The sequence below is a fragment of the Blastocystis hominis genome, assembly GCF_000151665.1.
Source record: "Blastocystis hominis, Singapore isolate B (sub-type 7) whole genome shotgun sequence assembly, scaffold_4".
In the NCBI taxonomy this organism is placed as follows: domain Eukaryota; class Bigyra; order Opalinata; family Blastocystidae; genus Blastocystis; species Blastocystis hominis.
This window is the reverse complement of record NW_013171849.1, coordinates 486,480-504,581: the sequence shown is the minus strand read 5'-3', so window position 1 is coordinate 504,581 and position 18,102 is coordinate 486,480. Positions and strand designations below refer to the sequence as shown.

General features: G+C 44.4%; 2 protein-coding genes; both read left to right on the top strand.

Annotated features, from left to right (window-relative positions):
• Nucleotides 1-5,728: 5,728 nt before the first annotated feature.
• On the top strand, nucleotides 5,729-8,386 carry GSBLH_T00003767001 (uncharacterized protein; the record flags this gene model as incomplete). The annotated part of the gene is made up of 3 exons (XM_013042556.1): nucleotides 5,729-5,954; nucleotides 5,997-6,688; nucleotides 6,716-8,386. 3 exons carry the CDS (start codon nucleotides 5,729-5,731, stop codon nucleotides 8,384-8,386), a joined length of 2,589 nt encoding a protein of 862 aa, XP_012898010.1.
• A 6,279-nt stretch (nucleotides 8,387-14,665) lies between these two features.
• On the top strand, nucleotides 14,666-16,422 carry GSBLH_T00003766001 (uncharacterized protein; the record flags this gene model as incomplete). XM_013042555.1 has 1 exon in its annotated part: nucleotides 14,666-16,422. One exon carries the CDS (start codon nucleotides 14,666-14,668, stop codon nucleotides 16,376-16,378), a length of 1,713 nt encoding a protein of 570 aa, XP_012898009.1. The 3' UTR covers nucleotides 16,379-16,422.
• Between the last annotated feature and the right edge of the window lie 1,680 nt (nucleotides 16,423-18,102).

The window sequence follows — 18,102 nt, the reverse complement described above, 5'->3', positions numbered from 1 at the left end:
CTGGTAGTGGTCACACCGTCGTATCCGAGATACTCGGATCAGACAATTCGAACTTGACGGAAGATCTCACGTTATCTTCGAACAGCAAGTATCTGGTCACGATCGATTTGAGTCTCAAGTGTGGTAACTACGAGCAGGCATTCGTAGGCTTTACAGACACGCCGACCTTGGTAATCACTACGTCTCAAGCAACGTTGCTGAAGACAACACTTGACAGCCCAACCCCAACAATGAACGTCTCTGGCACATCTATATTTTCACCGTTAAAAGAGGGTGGATTACAACTCGTTGTGACACGCGGTGGTGATACAACTATCTCGCACTTATACTCGAACTTCCAAGTCACGATTGTAGAACTTTAAGGGACTTCGTCCCTACTGTGACAGCCAAAGTGAAAAAGGCCGTCCCAATTTACTTTGGCGGCAACTGAATTAGAAACTTGTTAGTCTTGGTGTCCTTGGTGTCCTTGGTGTCCTTTGTCTCCCCAAGCCTTCTCAATCGATCGCATTCGAGTTGATCAAATGCAACACCATCGATATCAATGATAATTATATCACCACCTAATGTCATCACACGATGACCTTCGATATCATAGATATTCTCATTGAAAGCACGGAGTTCAGCAATGTTTCGGGGAAGCTTCGCTTCCCCGGCGGGACTTTGTCCCGCAAGTCCTCCTACTTCGTGGGGAGGCTTCGCCTCCCCGGGGCGACTTTGTCGCCCCACTTCACCCCACTTCACTATGTATTTATCATCATTACATGATTTCACAAGAAGATGTTGAAGATCAGGTGAATTTATCAATATATATGGAGGATTATACTCATTATGATAATTTGTACCTTTGGGATCATCAACAAATGAATTAATCATATCATGCACATATTTACGTGTGATATCAAGACGTTCATCATTCATCCAACAGTTCATTTGTATTTCTATTTATGTTTACATTATTTAAATGTTTTACCTCATGGGGAGGCTATGCCTCGCCCCGGGAAGTCTTCGGCTTCCCCCTACCTTACCTTGATATCCGTCTCACCCAATGTAGGCGAGTGTACAGATATATCACTCCCACTGTCGTCATCGGATCCATTCTTCTCATTGTACACGCACAGGCAGTGACATCTGTCCTTGCATTTCGAGTCCACCACCAGTTTGTGGTTCTTCCTTCCACTCATCCATTTCCATGCACTTTTCAGCCATTGAATAAAGCGGTTCATTTATGAATGAAATCAAGGAACTACGGAAACCAGCCAAGCGAAAAGGTGCAACTCGAGTGATCATCAGTTCATTCAAGAGAAACATATACTTCATCGATCTCATCGATTTCTCTTCCAAACAAGACAAATGGATTCAGGAAGTGTTGGGCAGACAGAAGAGTACAGGATTCCACAAGAATCGTGGATACAAGTATGTCCTTGTATGCATTGATGGATATTCGAAATACTTGATGGCTCGGCGACTGAAAAGCAAGAGTGCCACAGAAGTCACGCATGCGATGAAGGATATCATTCAAACATACGGTGCACCAAAGCATATTTGCTCTGATCGAGGTACCGAGTTCACCAATGCCATCTTTCGTACCAACATCTTGGACAAGTACGACATCACCATGTATCACATGGATTCAGCGAATAAAGCAGTACTAGCCGAACGAGCAATTCGAGATATCAAGGAAGACATCATGGTTCCATTCAATCAATCGAAAGGTGTGTGGTTCGACTTGATCGATGGTGCCGTTCGTAGACACAATGCAAGGAAGAACAGAGACACCGGATATGCACCCACTGACATTTGGAACAACAACATCTTGTACACGGAGAAGACAGAACCATCCAACATGACAGCGAAGGACACAACACCTCAATTCGATGTGGGTGATTATGTTCGAGTGACACGAAGACCTCGCGTTCTGGAAAAGCGATCATTGACGAGCAAATGGTCTCAGGACTTGTATGAAGTTGTTGACATTGACGATCGATTCATGCCATTGATGTACGAAGTGAAGAATATGGAAAGCGGTAGCAAGCAGAAGTGCTATCACTGGGAACTCCTGGCAAGCAAATGCAAACCACAGCCAGCACCTCCAGTCACTCGATCCAAGAGTCGAAAGGAACCCAATGCATTGAGAGATGCAGCAAGGTCACATCGACCCATTACGAGGAGTCAGAATGGGACGACGAAGTGGGGCGACAAAGTCGCCCCGGGAAGCCTTCGCCTTCCCACGAAGTCGTCCCGGCGGAACTTTGTTCCGCCACAGAAACAACGTCGCCTAAATGTTCGAAAACGATCGTGATGCTCTTCACACCACCTAGAAGCATGAGAGGAAGATTCGAATACGTACGAAGGACAGGAGAGTTGTAGGGGGAAGCGTTGCTTCCCCCAATATTCACAACAGCATAACCAGTATGAGACACAAGACTATTCAATGTATCGATGTACGGTCTGTCTAGGATAGGCGTGTTGTCAAACGTGACTAGCACTCGATAACCCTTTTCAACCACGGATTCGATTGACGTGCAATCGTTGAACATGTCGTCAGGAAGGTACGTTATGACAGTCGTGGTTATCAGGTACGATCCGGACGGCATAGGCGGCATACCATCACCACCCCATTCGCTATTGAATGATTCGGTAGCTTCTGGCGTGTACTCGAAGACAAATGCTTCGTTCGCTTTCACAATGTAGGAAGGAGTACTACCCCACGAGTACTGAGGAACACCATCCACTGTCTCTCGAATTAGCACATGATGACCGTCCTTCTCTGGCATGTTGATGAGCATGTTGTCGAGCTTCTTGAACGTGTAGTTGTTTCCATTGCTGCTGAAAATGTACGACATTTACTTTTTTATTTACTTTGTCTTTGATATGCACGAACGTACACACCCTTCAAACACGCGCCATCATCGATGAACAGATCGGACAACTCGGGAGGCACTTCATCATCCACCACCTTGAAGACCACGCGTACATAGTAGTTGGAGAAGAAGTAAACAGCACGATTCTCAGTCATTACACCGATGATGTGAGGAGGCAGTGAGTTGCCCCTCCAAAACACGTTCAGAGGCACACCGAGCAGACCGTTGGATTTCAATTGAGGCAATAGATACTCCCATTCATCCTCGGTAAACAAGGGTGGACGAGTTTCATCCAACGTCATCTCGATGCAATCATAGTCGTGCAAGATCAAACCACAGTTCACATTTGCTTGCGGAGTGCAAACACTGAAACCGAATAGACGCTCGGAATTGATCGGATACTTGGTGTGAATGATGATGTCGGCGAGTTCGATATTCTCGTCCTCACAAGTGCGTACCAGGGAAGACCATGTGTTGTTTTCTGTTTTCTTGTACTTCATTTAGGGAAGCATCTAGGGTTAAAAGAGAAAATATAAATATATAAATATATAAATGAATAGACCTACTCACACTTTGAACCCCAACACAGGACGAGAAATTCAAATCAACGGAGTTCGCTTCTGGAACCTTCTCAAGCGTGGATACAAGTACGACGAGAAATTGAATCGCTTGTACGACAAACCATTACCACCAGATACGACGAAATATGTTCCCAAGTCGAGAATACTTTCTCCCAGCAATCGCTCCATGATTATTGGTGGCACAGCATACTACGAGTTACTCCATGACAACTACAGACGCGTAAAAGGACAATGGGTGAAAATGACCAAAGAAGAAGCTGAGGCATACGATAATGATCCAGACATTAGCATTGCATTCGCTGACCCCAATTCTAGTGATTCTGATTCATCGGAATCCGAGTTCTACGACATCGATGAATTCGAGTACGATGCGGATGGTCATGCCATTTTTCCATTCTAGGGGACCAACATGGGGAAGCGTAGCTTCCCCGGGAGACGACTTCGTCGTCTCCCCAACAGTCTCCTAACTTTTTCACTTTGGTCACGCGTGTATCATCACTTAAAAACTTTGTGACCCTTATATAAATGGATTCACAACGCGAAGGATATACTATCAACCCTGAAACAGGAAAACAAATCAAGATCGGTGGGCCGACCTGGAAGCGATTGGCCGCCACGTACTACAGGGTCGGTGATACGTTCACCGATCAGACCATGCCTGACACGAGAGCTTATGTGTCGAACAAGATATTCGGGATGAAACTAGCAACACCAAAAAGACAAGTGACACATAGACGCGTCAGTGATCCCAAAGGTGAGCGCAGGTATCTCGTCGTGGGAAGCGAGGCGTGGAACGAGCGGTACCTCGAGTACGAGTGGAACGGCCATGAGTTCGGTGAGAAGCGACAACGTCACTTACCCGGTTACCTGAACACCGTGGAGAAGAGACGTGAAATGAGACGCAATAAGGCATTCGAACGCTTCGATCGCAAGGTCTCACAAGGACGATTGAGTGATGTGATCGATTCAACTCTCGGGTATGCACTCACGTATTATCACACCGTGCAAGGAGACATGTACAAGGAATGGGTGAAAGAGAAACGAACCAAGAAGGACTTCCGTCTCAACAACGATTTTGACAACAGGTTGTGGGTTCGACTACCGGGTGAGAAGAGCGATGAGGAAGTGGAACCGATCAATCTCATATTCGATGAGACAAATGAATTCAATGAGGTCCTGAAGAAGTTCATCCTCAATGGTATGCGTGAATACAATCAGTGTTTCATCACCATCATGGGGTACAACCTCATGTTGACACATGACGGAGATCCCAAGATCCTCAACCTCACCGATGATCGATTGGGACACCTCCGCATCGTTCGACGAGATCGCATCGATGAATGGATCGAGGAGTACCTGAAATGGTACCGAAACGGTGTAGAGGAACAGGAGACAGAGGGAAGTGGGTTCGTGTACCATGGTTGGATCGGCTTCCACATTGAGATGTTCCCACTACGCTCATTCGTGGGGTACAAGCAGCACACACCGTACGTCATCGGACGCACAGCGCTCAACCCGGATTTCGATGACAACCGGTGCCTGCAGCGGTGTCTCATTCTGGCCAGTGAAGGTGGGCACAAGATCGTCGCGAATTGCAAGATTGGCGATGCAACCGTGTACAACAAGTGGTGGAAGCACCCTGAGAAGAACAAGGTGTTCGGAGTGACAATTCACGAGGTAGAGGAGGCGATGGGCATTCGCGACAACGTCCCATTCGATGCGAGTGAAGAGAAATTCGCCGCATTGGAGGCATTGTTGAAAGTATCGCTCAATGTATTCGAGGTCACACTCTTGCCTGGATACACCGATAAGACGAAGGAACAATTCGACTTATTCACATGCGATGTGGTGTACAAAGGTAAGGAGAAATCACGTTCCCCTCTCTCCCTCTGCATCTTGAACGACTTGAATCTACCTGAGGGCACTCCAAAGCACTTCTTGTACATCAAGGACTTGAACGACTTCAAGCATCGTATGATGCGACGAAGTGATGCGAAGAATTGTCATACATCGAGAAACGCAAAGTGCAGGTTCTGTAACGACTTCTTCGGGTCTCGCAAAGACGTTCATGCTCATGAAGTACAGGTGCACCGAGAACTCGTTGATGAAAGCGAGCAGTACGACTTGTCAACCAATGAGACTCGGTTACGATTCACCTTCCAGCGATACGAAATGCCAGCACCGGTCGTCGTGTACGCTGACTTCGAGTCGGCCATTGACGACAAGAACAGACACAAGCCGATCATGTTGTCCTGTCTTGCCGTGTCACGCATTCCTGCCATTGATATGCAGCTCCGTATCTTCCGTGCACCACGGGAGAACGAAGAGGACCTTCGTCCTTTCGTGGACTATCTCGTGCAATTGCGGGAGAGTGTGAAAGGGTATCTCTTCGATGAATTGCCATTGGAGAGCACATCGAAGGTCGAGAGGGACTTTCGTGCAACAACCGTGTGTCCCTTCTGTCATGTGAAACTGGAGAACGACAAGGTACGTCATCATGCACATGTGGCAGGTGAATACACCACAGGAAAGGGAGAAGTACGCCACTTCGAAGCCGGGCAATACATCTGCACCTGTTGTACCAAGTGCAATCTCCAACTCTCATTCAACAAGAAGAACTATCGTCTGCCAGTTTACTTCCACAATGGATCGCACTACGACTTCACATTCATCATGAAGCTCATCGCGACGATGCCTGGCGGGAATCTCGAAGTCATTCCAACCACTGAAGACAAGGAGATGCAGATCGAGTACAACGGCATTCAATTCAAGGACTCGTTGAAGCTCATCAGCAGTCCACTGCGTTCCATTGTGGCTCAGACACTCGGAGGCAACCTCGATTTGTACGTGCACACCAAACAACAACTACGCAAGTACTGCGAGTCACGTGGCAAGCAATGGAGTGATGAATACATCGATCTGTTGACACGGAAAGAACCAATGTTCTACAGTCTCATCAAATCGTACGACACATTGAACAACACCGTCATTCCTTCTCGCAAACAATGCATCGATGATATGAAGGGTGAGATGATGCCCCAAGACGAATATGATCACATGGTGAAGCTGTGGAAGACCTTCGATATCAAGACATGGGGTGAATACTACGAGTTGTACAACGTACTCGATGTGACTCTCATGGCTGATGCATTCGAGCACTTCCGAGTTACCACACTGAATGCATTCGGTGTTGATCCGATGCACTACATCACAGCACCACAAATGGCCTATTCGCTCTTCTTAAAGGTCACAATGGAGGGCGATCATAGCGAGAGTAGCCTCATGACCCTCGCAAGGAAATGGGCTCAGTACATCATGCGCATCAACGCGAATGAGGGACTTGAGGAGAAACAACTGGTGAAAGTGTTCTTGAATCGCATGGGTGAGTTCTATGAAAGCAAGGGAATTCGATTGATGGAGACGAGTGAGATCGACGACTTCATGCGATTGTTGAAGAACCTGCGAGGAGGCATCACACAGATCGTGAAACGACATGCCAAAGTCGACCTTGACAGCACCGCCAACAACGGAGAACAATCATCCATCTACTACCTCGACGCCAACAACCTGTATGGTGGAGCCATGCACAGAATGATGCCTTACGAATTAGTGGGTGTACCCGAACGACGAGAAATAATGGAAAGGATCAACCGTGATCCGAATGGGTGGGTACAATCACTCAAGACATTCGGTAAGTATGGGTTCTTCATCGAATGCGATATCGAGGCACCAGTGGAACTCCATGATAAATTCAATGACTTGCCATTCTTCCCCGTACAGAAGGCGGGCATGTACTCAGACGGAATCAAGAAGTACGCAGCGAAGAACGATATTGTGGACAAGGTGAAAGAGGTGAATACACCGAAACTCATTTGTGATCTTGTACCTCGACGCAAATATCTCGTACACTACTCTCTGTTGCAATTGGGTCTTCAACAGGGTTATCACGTCACGCACATCCACCGTATCATCCGTTTCAAACAAGCACCCTTCATCTTCGAATACGTCAATATGCTCAGTGAAAAACGAGCCAAATCAAAAACCACCGTAGAAAAGAACCTGTACAAATTATTAGCAAACTCGACCTATGGAAAATTCGTGGAGACTGGGTTGAAGCGAATGAAGGTAAAGTTCGCTAGCACGTGGAATGAACGTGAGGCCATCATCCAGAAGCACGGATACGACATGATCGCAGGAACCACCATGTATTCCGAGAATCTCATCGGCATTAAGCTGAACACACCGGTGCGCAAGGTAGAGAAGCCTTTCTTCATCGGGTTCGCTATTCTCGACATGTCGAAGCACATTATCTACGACTTCTATTACAATGTGCTCAAGACCACATTCGACACCGTGGAGCTGTTGGGACAGGACACGGACTCACTCATCGTACAACTGAGCGATCGTGGTAACATCGTTCACAAGATGTGCGATATGTACAAGTCGTTTGACTTTTCTGAGTTGGATAACACGAGCTACTTCTACGGAGAACTCGTAAAATACTACGAGCATGAAGTGGACAAGAGCAAGTTCCCTTCATTGGACTCGTTCCTCAATTTCAACAAGAAGTTGCCTGGTCCTATCTTCAAGGACGAGCACAACGGACATCGTATCACTGAGTTCGTGGGACTTAGACCAAAGATGTACTGCTTGGTCGATGAGAAGCATGTGATACACAATGCAGCAAAGGGAGTTCCTCGCAACGTCGTGATTGACGGTGAGAGAATGAGCGTGAAGAACATCGAGCTGTACAAGCGCGTCCTTGAAGCAGAGAAGAAAGAAGATGCAGTGATCGAGGGCAGCTTCAAGCGCATCAACAACCAGGCCTTCAATATCAGCACGAAGGAGCAGACCAAGACACTTATGACTTGCACAGACAACAAACGTTGGATCTTGGACGACAATGTGCACACACTGGCATTCGGGCATTATAAACTGAAGTAAAGGAAGCAATCTTTCACTTTGGACAACCATGGATACCATGGCCTACAATGGAAGTCAGGTTAACATTGGCCGAAATTGGCAGTCATGGGTTTTCGCGCGTTTCTTGTTATGGACAATACGGTAGCCAGGCAGGCAATGGCAGAAAAAAAGTTCACCGCGGTTATTTGGTAGGAAATGGATTTCCGCGTGTTTTACGCCATGGCTATCGAGGTGGTCAGGAAGACAATGGCAAAAAATGGCAAAAATGGTCGAAAATGGTCGAAAATTGATTTCCGCGGTTATTTGGTAGGAAATGGATTTCCGCGTGTTTTACGCCATTCCCCTACTACTGTAGCAACGTATTCATCCATTCTTTACTGAAGGAGTATAGCACGAAATCGTGAATGAGATGTACACATTCGAATTCAATGAGATCGGACGGTCATTCGCGTCTGTCAGTACCCAATCAATGTAGTCCAGGTTCGATTGTTCAATCACATCGATCGATAGGTTGTGACAGGTGATCATGTTGTTCAGTCCCATCGATACATGAATCAGGTTATCGATCAGCGGACTCTTCAGACCGAATGTTTGAGCATTGATACTACTGTACACTCGGATCACACTCATGCCATTCGTGATGTCGTAGGGTTCCTCTGGTTATTAACACCTCGTGTGAGTATGTCCCCGCATCGATTAATATCACTTGATCGCACACATCTTCGATCGTCAATTGGAGTTCGAATTCGCCGTTCAATCGCATGATATTGCCATCCATATCGCGGAACACGAACATCAATCGATCGAATCGGTTATCATGGGAATGCAGATGTCTTCCACGGTGCGGAGATAATTAACCTCGGGATCGTCAATAATCATTGTGGTGAGCAGGTTGTTGTTCTGGTTGGCAATCTTCAGATCCGATGATCGCACGAGAGACGAGTACACTTGAATCACTTGTCGATTTCGCGTGATATCAATCACGTTCGATCCATAGAACGAAGCGGGTAGAATGACCATTTGCCCTTCCAAACCGAGGATTTCTCGAATATCCGAAGCATTGGTGAAATCGATGGTGTGTGTGGACTGGATATAAATACACCCATAACTCGAAGCCTTCATAGATATCGAGAACGTAGTATTAGTCATGGTGTTGAGCATGGCAATGATTTAACAGATCGTGTAGTATCCAGGAGGAATCGTTAGCTCTTCGTCATTGGAGTTCGTGACCACAATCGTAGAATCCACATTGTTGAACATGACTTGATTGGGTGTGAACAGGACAGTCAAGGAAGTGATGTAGGGATTCTGATACTTGTACGAGTTGATCTATTCGAACTTGCCTTGACTAGGTGAACCTTGGATAAGCATGGAGTAGCGCATGATATCTTCATCCTCTGAGGAATATAATGAGCCTGTCCCTATTACTTAAAAGTAGTGCGTAAATGGCGCACAGATACAGGAAAAAAACTTCCTCACCGACGTGAAGCGGCACGGGTAGCCCGGAAGCAAGGAAGAGAGAGGAGGGAACCGTAGGCTCCTACCTTGGTCGAAATCGGCCGAAAAGGGCGGCCATAGTGTTTCGCGTAACATGCGCCATTCACATACTACTTTATTCACCTCCAATAACTATATAATACTATGATCCTTTTTAATAAAGAATATAAATAGATAAGACAGTACTATGCTCTTTATCTTTTTGGAATAATTTTCAATCCCTTCATGGCGAATGGGAAAATCTACAGTTTGGGGTATCTATCGTTTTGATGATCAGAAGGAAAAAGTTAACAAATCTACTCAAACAAAAGCAATTAGCGATTACCTGAAGTAATGGAAGACGCTTAGAGGTGGACAAAATAGGATGGAATACAAAATTCAAAATGAAAATAAGGCAGTACAGTTACAAACTGTTGCTGAAACCTATTTTTGGCTCTTTCTTTGTTTCTGAAAGAAAAATAAAGAATAAGGCTATCTTGATTTCAGCAATAAAACATCGATGGGAAGAAACACTTGGCATTAAGAAATGATCTATTAAATACAATATTGTCAAAGAGAGATATATTATATACAAAGGAAATAATACTCAATATTATAAATAGAATATATTTACGGAAAATCATGGTAAAACAAACCCAGCAAAAATAAACAGGAACCATAATAACCCTTTCCAACTATTTGAACCTAGAATAATACTCACAAGAGGAATCCATTGCCAAAAATGCGCACAAGCAAAGTAAAAATAACCTCCTTACCAAACACATACTTAAAGAATGCTATCATTACATTACATTGCAGACAATACTCTCTCCCCATGGTATTACCTAATAGACCTTATAAATGTAAACAAACAGAAGACTGTAGCATTCACAACAGCCATTTAAGTATATAGAAGGCTAACAAAGATTATATAGTTATTTGTTTACTTCACTAATATAACAGACAAAAAGGAAACAATACAAACAATAAAATGAAGTATAGGAATTTAAAAAAAAACAATGGTATTAAACAACTAATCTCAATATCTTCTCTTTGTTTTACAAGTAGTCAATACGAATCACAATTATTAAGATACACCGATATTCAAATTATTATCCATTGAAAATACCAAATGAAAGAAGTGCCACGATATATTGTACAGATAACGATGACTATGAGTATTCACATAATAAGGGCAGTCGATTAGAATATGAAACAGACATGCATGACCTGAAGTATGAATTAGACTTCTATATACCTCAATTTAAAAAATCAACAAAAAAGGAATATGTGCAATTTCAATAAACAATATGCATTTAAAAAAGGCTTACCTAAATTGGGAAAATATGGAACACTGTGTTTAAAATCTGAAGTAGATATAGCAACGCAAAATAGGTTGAGGTCAAAAATATGTGTGTATTTACAATAATTAGGAAGAAATGAGCAAAGGTAATAATCTTTCAAGATAATTGGTTCAGAAGGTTTGGTGCATCAAATAAGTTTGAATCATGAATAATGGTTGGATGCACTAATACTATCTCCCAATAATTCTACTCACGACAGAATTTGCATTACACAAACAATATTACTTTAAATAAAGTTTCATTATGAAGTTGATTGCTTTTGCTTTGGTTTGCACGCTTATTTTCTGTAGTATCCTGGCATTTGACCTAATGACTAGCCACGGTTACGAGTGATTGCACCGCAGGAGAAGTTGCTTTAACTTTCCAACGAACTACAAAGTCGTTTGCCTATAATGAAGAATCGCTGAGCATTTATGCTGGAACCTCGGCTACCGGAACACCTATTTATTCCGAGGTGAATTCACAAATGATTAATAATAAAGTTTATGATCCTACTGATCACTGCTTGGCTCATGGAACGTATTATGTACAAATGCGAGACTCTTATGGAGATGGATGGACTACTGGCTCAAAACTCTCCATTAAGCAAGGAGGTGAAGAAATTGTTCAAGTTGTATGGACTTGTGGCGGCTCTTATAATAATCGTGTCTATACTTGTAGTCAGACATTTACGATTGAGGCTCCTTCTGCATGGCAGTATTCTTCGACTGCCCAAACAAGCTCTTCTTGGACTACTGGAGAGTTGGATTGGCCTAGTTATGTTGGAAATTATCCTGCTCCTACTACTACGACTCGTTACTTCCGTCGTTCGATTCAAATGACTGGAACCGATAATTTTGGTATCCGTGTTGCTCTTACAATTAATGGTGGCGCTGTTGTATATGTAAATGGTCAAGAGCTTACCCGATGGAATCTTCCTGACGGAGGGATTTCCTCTTCTACTGAAGCAACTGTCTCGACAACTGGTAAACACACTTATGTTCAGCTTTTGGCTGCAATTCCTACACCTGAAAACGATACGTATGTTATTGGTGTTGAAGTGCATTCTGGCTCAAGTGCTCCAAGTGCTGAAGAGTTCCAATGTAGTGTTTCCTATTTGAATGAAGATTATCGTCTCATTGATTCTGATGGATCTTATTATTGCATTCCTGATAATCCTAACAGACCAAGTGAAAATGGAGCCAAGTTATATGATGGAAGTACTTCTACTAAATGGTGCGTTAGTGTTTCTTCTGCATCTTTCCCTACTACTCACATTTGGACGTTTGGTAACAACGATCGCTTGGTTGTTAACAAGTATGCGTTTTCGACAGCTAACGATTTTGATATTCGTGATTGTGTTAATTGGGACATTTTTGGCTCTAATGATGGAAGCCAGTGGGATCTTCTCGATACTCAGAGTGGTATAACATGGACTGCGCGTTACCAGACTAAGTACTTTGAGATAGAGAATCAGCTTGCTTATAACAAATACAAATGGCAGTGCAATGCTGTGAAATCTTTATCTGGATTTTATGGTAATGTTATTCAGATGTCTGAGTGGAATTTGCTGTTCACTGGTGCTGCTTACGTTCCTCCAGGCATTTCGTATCCTCAGGATGTTTATTCCTGGTCGGTGGGTATCGATAATGTGAACATTACTCCTGGTAAGTCTGGTTACACGAACTGGCAGATTGCTGGAGCTGGTGGCGCTTCTCTTCCTGCTGGTCTGAACTTCGATAGCACGAGTGGTGCTATTACTGGTATTCCTACGGAGGGTTTGGAAGAAACTGTGTTCACTGTGTCTGCGACGTATTCTGTGGACAGTCAGGTCTACACTTGCACGATTACGATTACTGTTTTGTCTTGCGATCTGCCCAACTACATTTCGGTTTCAGTGGAGAAGGTGAACTACAATACCGCCTCTGAGACTTGGACGATTAAGAACAGTGAAGGACAATCGGTTCTTGCATCGAGCAACACGGAGAGTTTGGTGGGTACTTGCTTGCCTGTTGGTGAATACACGGTGACGATGACGAGTTCTTCGGGTACGACATGGCAGAGTACTTCTTTGATGACGATTAATGCTCTTGCTGACGGTCATTCGTTTGTTTTGGCGAAGACTCGTCTGAAGATTGAAGGTGAGGATTCGTTTGTGTTGCCGATTGATCTTCCTCTGCTTCCTGCTTCGGCTGGTTCGTTCAAGTATCTTGCTGATGGAACGGTTCCTTCGAACTGGTACACGAGCAGTTTCTCGGATTCTGCCTGGACGACTCTGGATGCTTCTTCGCGTCCTACGACCGCGCAGAAGGTGAAGCTGTTCCGTGCGACGTTCAATGTGGCTTCGAAGGAGGGAGCTCAAGGATTTGAGTTGTATCTGAAGGCTCGCAACGGAGTTCTTGCGTACTTGAACGGAGAGGAGATCTATCGTTCTTATCTGGAAGCGGGCGATCTTACGGCCGAGTCGACTCCGACTGGAGGAAGCTCGGTGTACAATTGGAGACGAGTGACGGGAACGATCAGTCACATCAATGCTGGAAGCAACACGATCGCTGTGGCTGTGCTGACTCTGGGAAGTGCGGATATCGAGATTGAGTTTGATATGCATCTTCGATTGCTGAAGGATTCGCACATCCATCCTCGCTATTGGGATTATTCGACGGCTGGTACTACTTCGAGCGAGGTTGGTAAGCTGTTCGATATGAATCCTTCGACTTATGCTTATGTGTACAAGGCGACTACTCCGATTCAGAAGTTCACGATCCAGTTCGCGAACGATGGAGCCGAATATTTCAACAACTACTGCTTCATAACGAGTTCTCAGTCGAATAATTATGATCCTCGTGAGTGGAGCATTGAGGCATCGATGGATGGTCAGACCTTCAGCGAGTTGAAGAGCGAGTCTGAGGTGTACTTCGATTCGCGTTCTACGGAGTATTGCTTCTACATGCCTTCGAATACAAAGGCGTGGACATACTACCAACTGACTCTGAAGAAGGCTCGTGTGGACGACACTGATAACTACTATGCTCTTGCTGATTGGAATTTGTTGTTGCAGGACTATTCTTCGCTGGAGATTCCGGAGCTGTCGTTCAGTCCGAGCGAGATTACTGCCTATACGGGTGCTGAAGTGCCTGGATGGACTTGCTCTTCTTCCTATTACAACACGTTCTCGATCACTCCTGAGCTTCCGACTGGACTTTCGTTCAGTACGACGACTGGAATGATCACTGGAACTCCCACGGACATCAAGGCTTCGACTGTATACACGATCACTGCGCTGAATCCTCTGGGCGATGAGAAGACGGCGACGGTGACTCTGACGGTTCAGGAGTGTGCTGGAGACATGGTATCCTTCAGTATTGAATTGACGTTCGAAACGGGAGCCTCTACGTGCTCGTTCGTGTTGAAGGATCGTGCGACTGGCGAGGAATTGGAGGAGCGCTCGAACTTCGCTGACCACAGTTCGATCTCGATTCCGATGTGTCGTCCTGCAACGACGTATGCTCTGGTGCTGAAGAAGCAAGGCACTGGCGGTTGGGGCAACAACAAGGCGACGGTGAAGCTGGCGGATGGGCGCACGCTTCTGTCGGAGTCGCTGGCTGCCGGAGCGACGGAGAAGGAGTACAACTTCAATCCTGCGTATTCTGTGTATCCTCAGTGGACTCACTGGAGCTACCTGGTGGACGGCACGGCCGCTCCTGCGGGCTGGAACACTCTGAGCGGAGCTCCCTCGAACTGGGAGACGCAGCGACCGGGTCAGTTCCCTGCGGCCAGCGGTGTGACTCAGTACTATTTCACGAAGTTCCAGATCGAGGATCTGACGGAGTTCGCTTCGATGGACATCGCTGTGAACGTGAAGGCCGGAGTGGTTGTGTATCTGAACGGAGTGGAGATCCGTCGCTACAATCTCCCCGAGAATGCGGAGGTGAAGGAGGATACTGCGGCTACGGGCGAGAGCGGCGAACCGTTCTTGCTGGTGATCGGAGAGGCCGTGCAGAGAGAGCGGCTGGTGGTGGGCGAGAACATTCTGGCGTTCGAGCTGCATCGCTACGAGGCGAACGAGGAGACGAACAGCTTCGATGGATCTGCGATTCTGATTCTGGACAACATGTACCTGCTGCTGGATGGTACGGGTACGACGGTGCCTGCTTTGACCGGAGTCGAGGGATCGGACAAGGTATTCGATAACAATTCGGCCACGAAGATGCTGACTGCTACTGGAATCTGCGAGGGTGTGGAGCTGATCTGGTCGTGGAGCAATGATCGTCGTGAACCGATCGGTCGATACGGTCTGGTGTCTGGAAATGACTGCAACAACCGCCATCCTTCGGGTTGGACTCTGTATGGTTCGAATGATGGAGAGCACTGGACGATTCTGCAGTCGAAGGCTGGTCAAAGGTTCACTGCATACTATCAGCAGAAGCTTTACAACATATTCAATGTGAATCCGTACAACAAGTACAGATTGGTGGCTACGGAGTGCTCCAACACCGAGACCTCGATGAATTGTGATAACTGGGGAAAGACGAAGAGATTCCAGCTTGCTGATTTCTATCTGTTCACCAAACTGATCGCCTCGAATGAGTATTGCCGTCCTGAAGGTGACTTTACTGGAGCGATGAACGGAGATATTGCTTATGCTGAGTGTCCGAATCTTTATGAGGGAACTCGAAGCCGTTATTGCAACAATGGAACGTACGCGGAGGAAGTGGTTGCCTGCTATCCTTCCATTCCTCAGGGTATTGATTATGGTGCTACCACTCTGAAACTCACTCAGAACAAGGAAGTGAACGTTGTTCCTACGATTATTGGAGTTGAGGTGACTGTGACTTCGTTCCCCATGTTGCCTGCGGGTCTGACTCTGGTTCCTTCGACTGGAGCGATCACTGGCAAGCCGACCACGGTGCAGGACTCTCGAAAGTACACGATTTCTGTGACAAACGAGGGAGGAACGATCACCACCACGATCAACATTCTGGTGTTGGAAGCTCCTGTGAACTATGTGTTGATTGTGCTGATCGTTGTTGTCGTGATCATTGTGATCGTGGCGATTGTTGTTCTGATTGTGTTGTTGAGCAAGAAGAAGAAGAAGACTGGAGCGAAGAAATCGATGCCGAAGTCGGCTAAGTCTGCGAAGGCTCCGGCTCCGAAGCCAGCTCAGGTAAAGACGAAGACTGCTGTGAAGGTCTAAAGTCGAGAGCTATGAATAATGTTGCATGTATGCAGAATTGGCTAGATTTGTTTGTTTGATTCCTATTTTCGATTATCTATTAGGGATTGTATAACACTATTTTATTGCTGTTCTTTCTCATACATAACTATTTTTCATTATCATTTACAAAAATTGTCGAACATAATACGCTGATTGTAATGATTGCTTTTTTCTATAAAATAGAATTCTCACCTGTCTATTTATCATCATATTTTATTCATTTTAATGTATAGTTGTTTCCATATCTGTATTGATTTTGATGTCGTAAATATAATACATTTTGTGAGCAAACTAATTCTATCAACAACAAAAAAGGTTGATTAGTATAAAACAGTTTTATATGAAAACTATGAATTTATTAGTGATATTGTCAATACGTTTAGATTCTTGCACTTTTCTAGCTGACATGAAAGATAGTACTTGCACGAAAATCGTTGATTCACAACCATAACAATTAGTGATTCACAATTCAATATGTGGAATGATTTCGACCAGTTGTATTCATAATCACTTTTTTCTGAGTAAATGATTTGATTTGATTCGATTTTAATCGTTTGTAATCGATTCAATCCATCGATTTGGAATGTTTGCACGGATTCAAAACATTCATTGCCGATTTCGATTGATTCCAAATTATACAACAATGAAACATCCCAATCAACCAATACACATTTGTCAGTCAGTTTCAAATGTTTCATTCCGATATTCAATGGTTTGCTTCCATCTCCTTCATATTCAGTATCACTTTCAATTCCATTACACCATTCACATTCATTTACTAATTTACCATATCGATCAAACACTTTTCCAATTCCAAATCGATTATCATCACACCAATATCCTTCATATTCAATCAAACCATTATTATGATAACTCGTTCCATATCCAAATCGTTTCCAATTGATCATTATGCCCTTGTACACCAAGAATCCATCATCATCATACATTTCACCATATCCAAATGGAATTCCAATTTTACCTTATTTTTGCTCTATTGTTTTTAAATACCTCAATCATACTGAATTGGTTGGTCGATGGAACTGGAGTATGCAGTTGATCACACACATCTTCAGTAGTCAATTGGAGTTCGAATTCACCATTCAAATCTATGATACTACCATCCATATCCTTCAACACAAACATCAATCGATCAAATCGATGAATCATCGATATACATATTTCTTTTACAGTATTGATATCATTGATTTCAGAATCATCAATGATCATCGTGGTGAGTAAATTGTTGTTCTGATTAGCGATTTCAAATCAGATGATCGTACCAACGATGAATACACTTGAATCACCTGACAATTTCGAGTGATATCAATCACATTCGATCCATAGAACGAAGCAGGGAATATAATCATGTGATTTCCTAACCCAAATATCTCTCGTACATCTGGAGCAATCGTGAAATCGATAGAGTATGAAGAGTGGATCCAAATATACTCATAACTTGTAGCCATTGTGGAAATTGAGAATGTAGTATTAATCATGGTGTTCAGAATGGCAATGATTTCAGTCAGTGTATAATAACCAGGCGAGATCGTTACCTCTTCACCATTGGTGTTTGTCACCACATTGATTGAGTCCACAATATTGAACATGAATTGATTAGGTTTGAATAGAGCAGTCATGGAAGTGATAAATGGATTTCTGAACTTGTAAGGATGGCAGCACCTGCCCTTGCTTTATGAACCTAT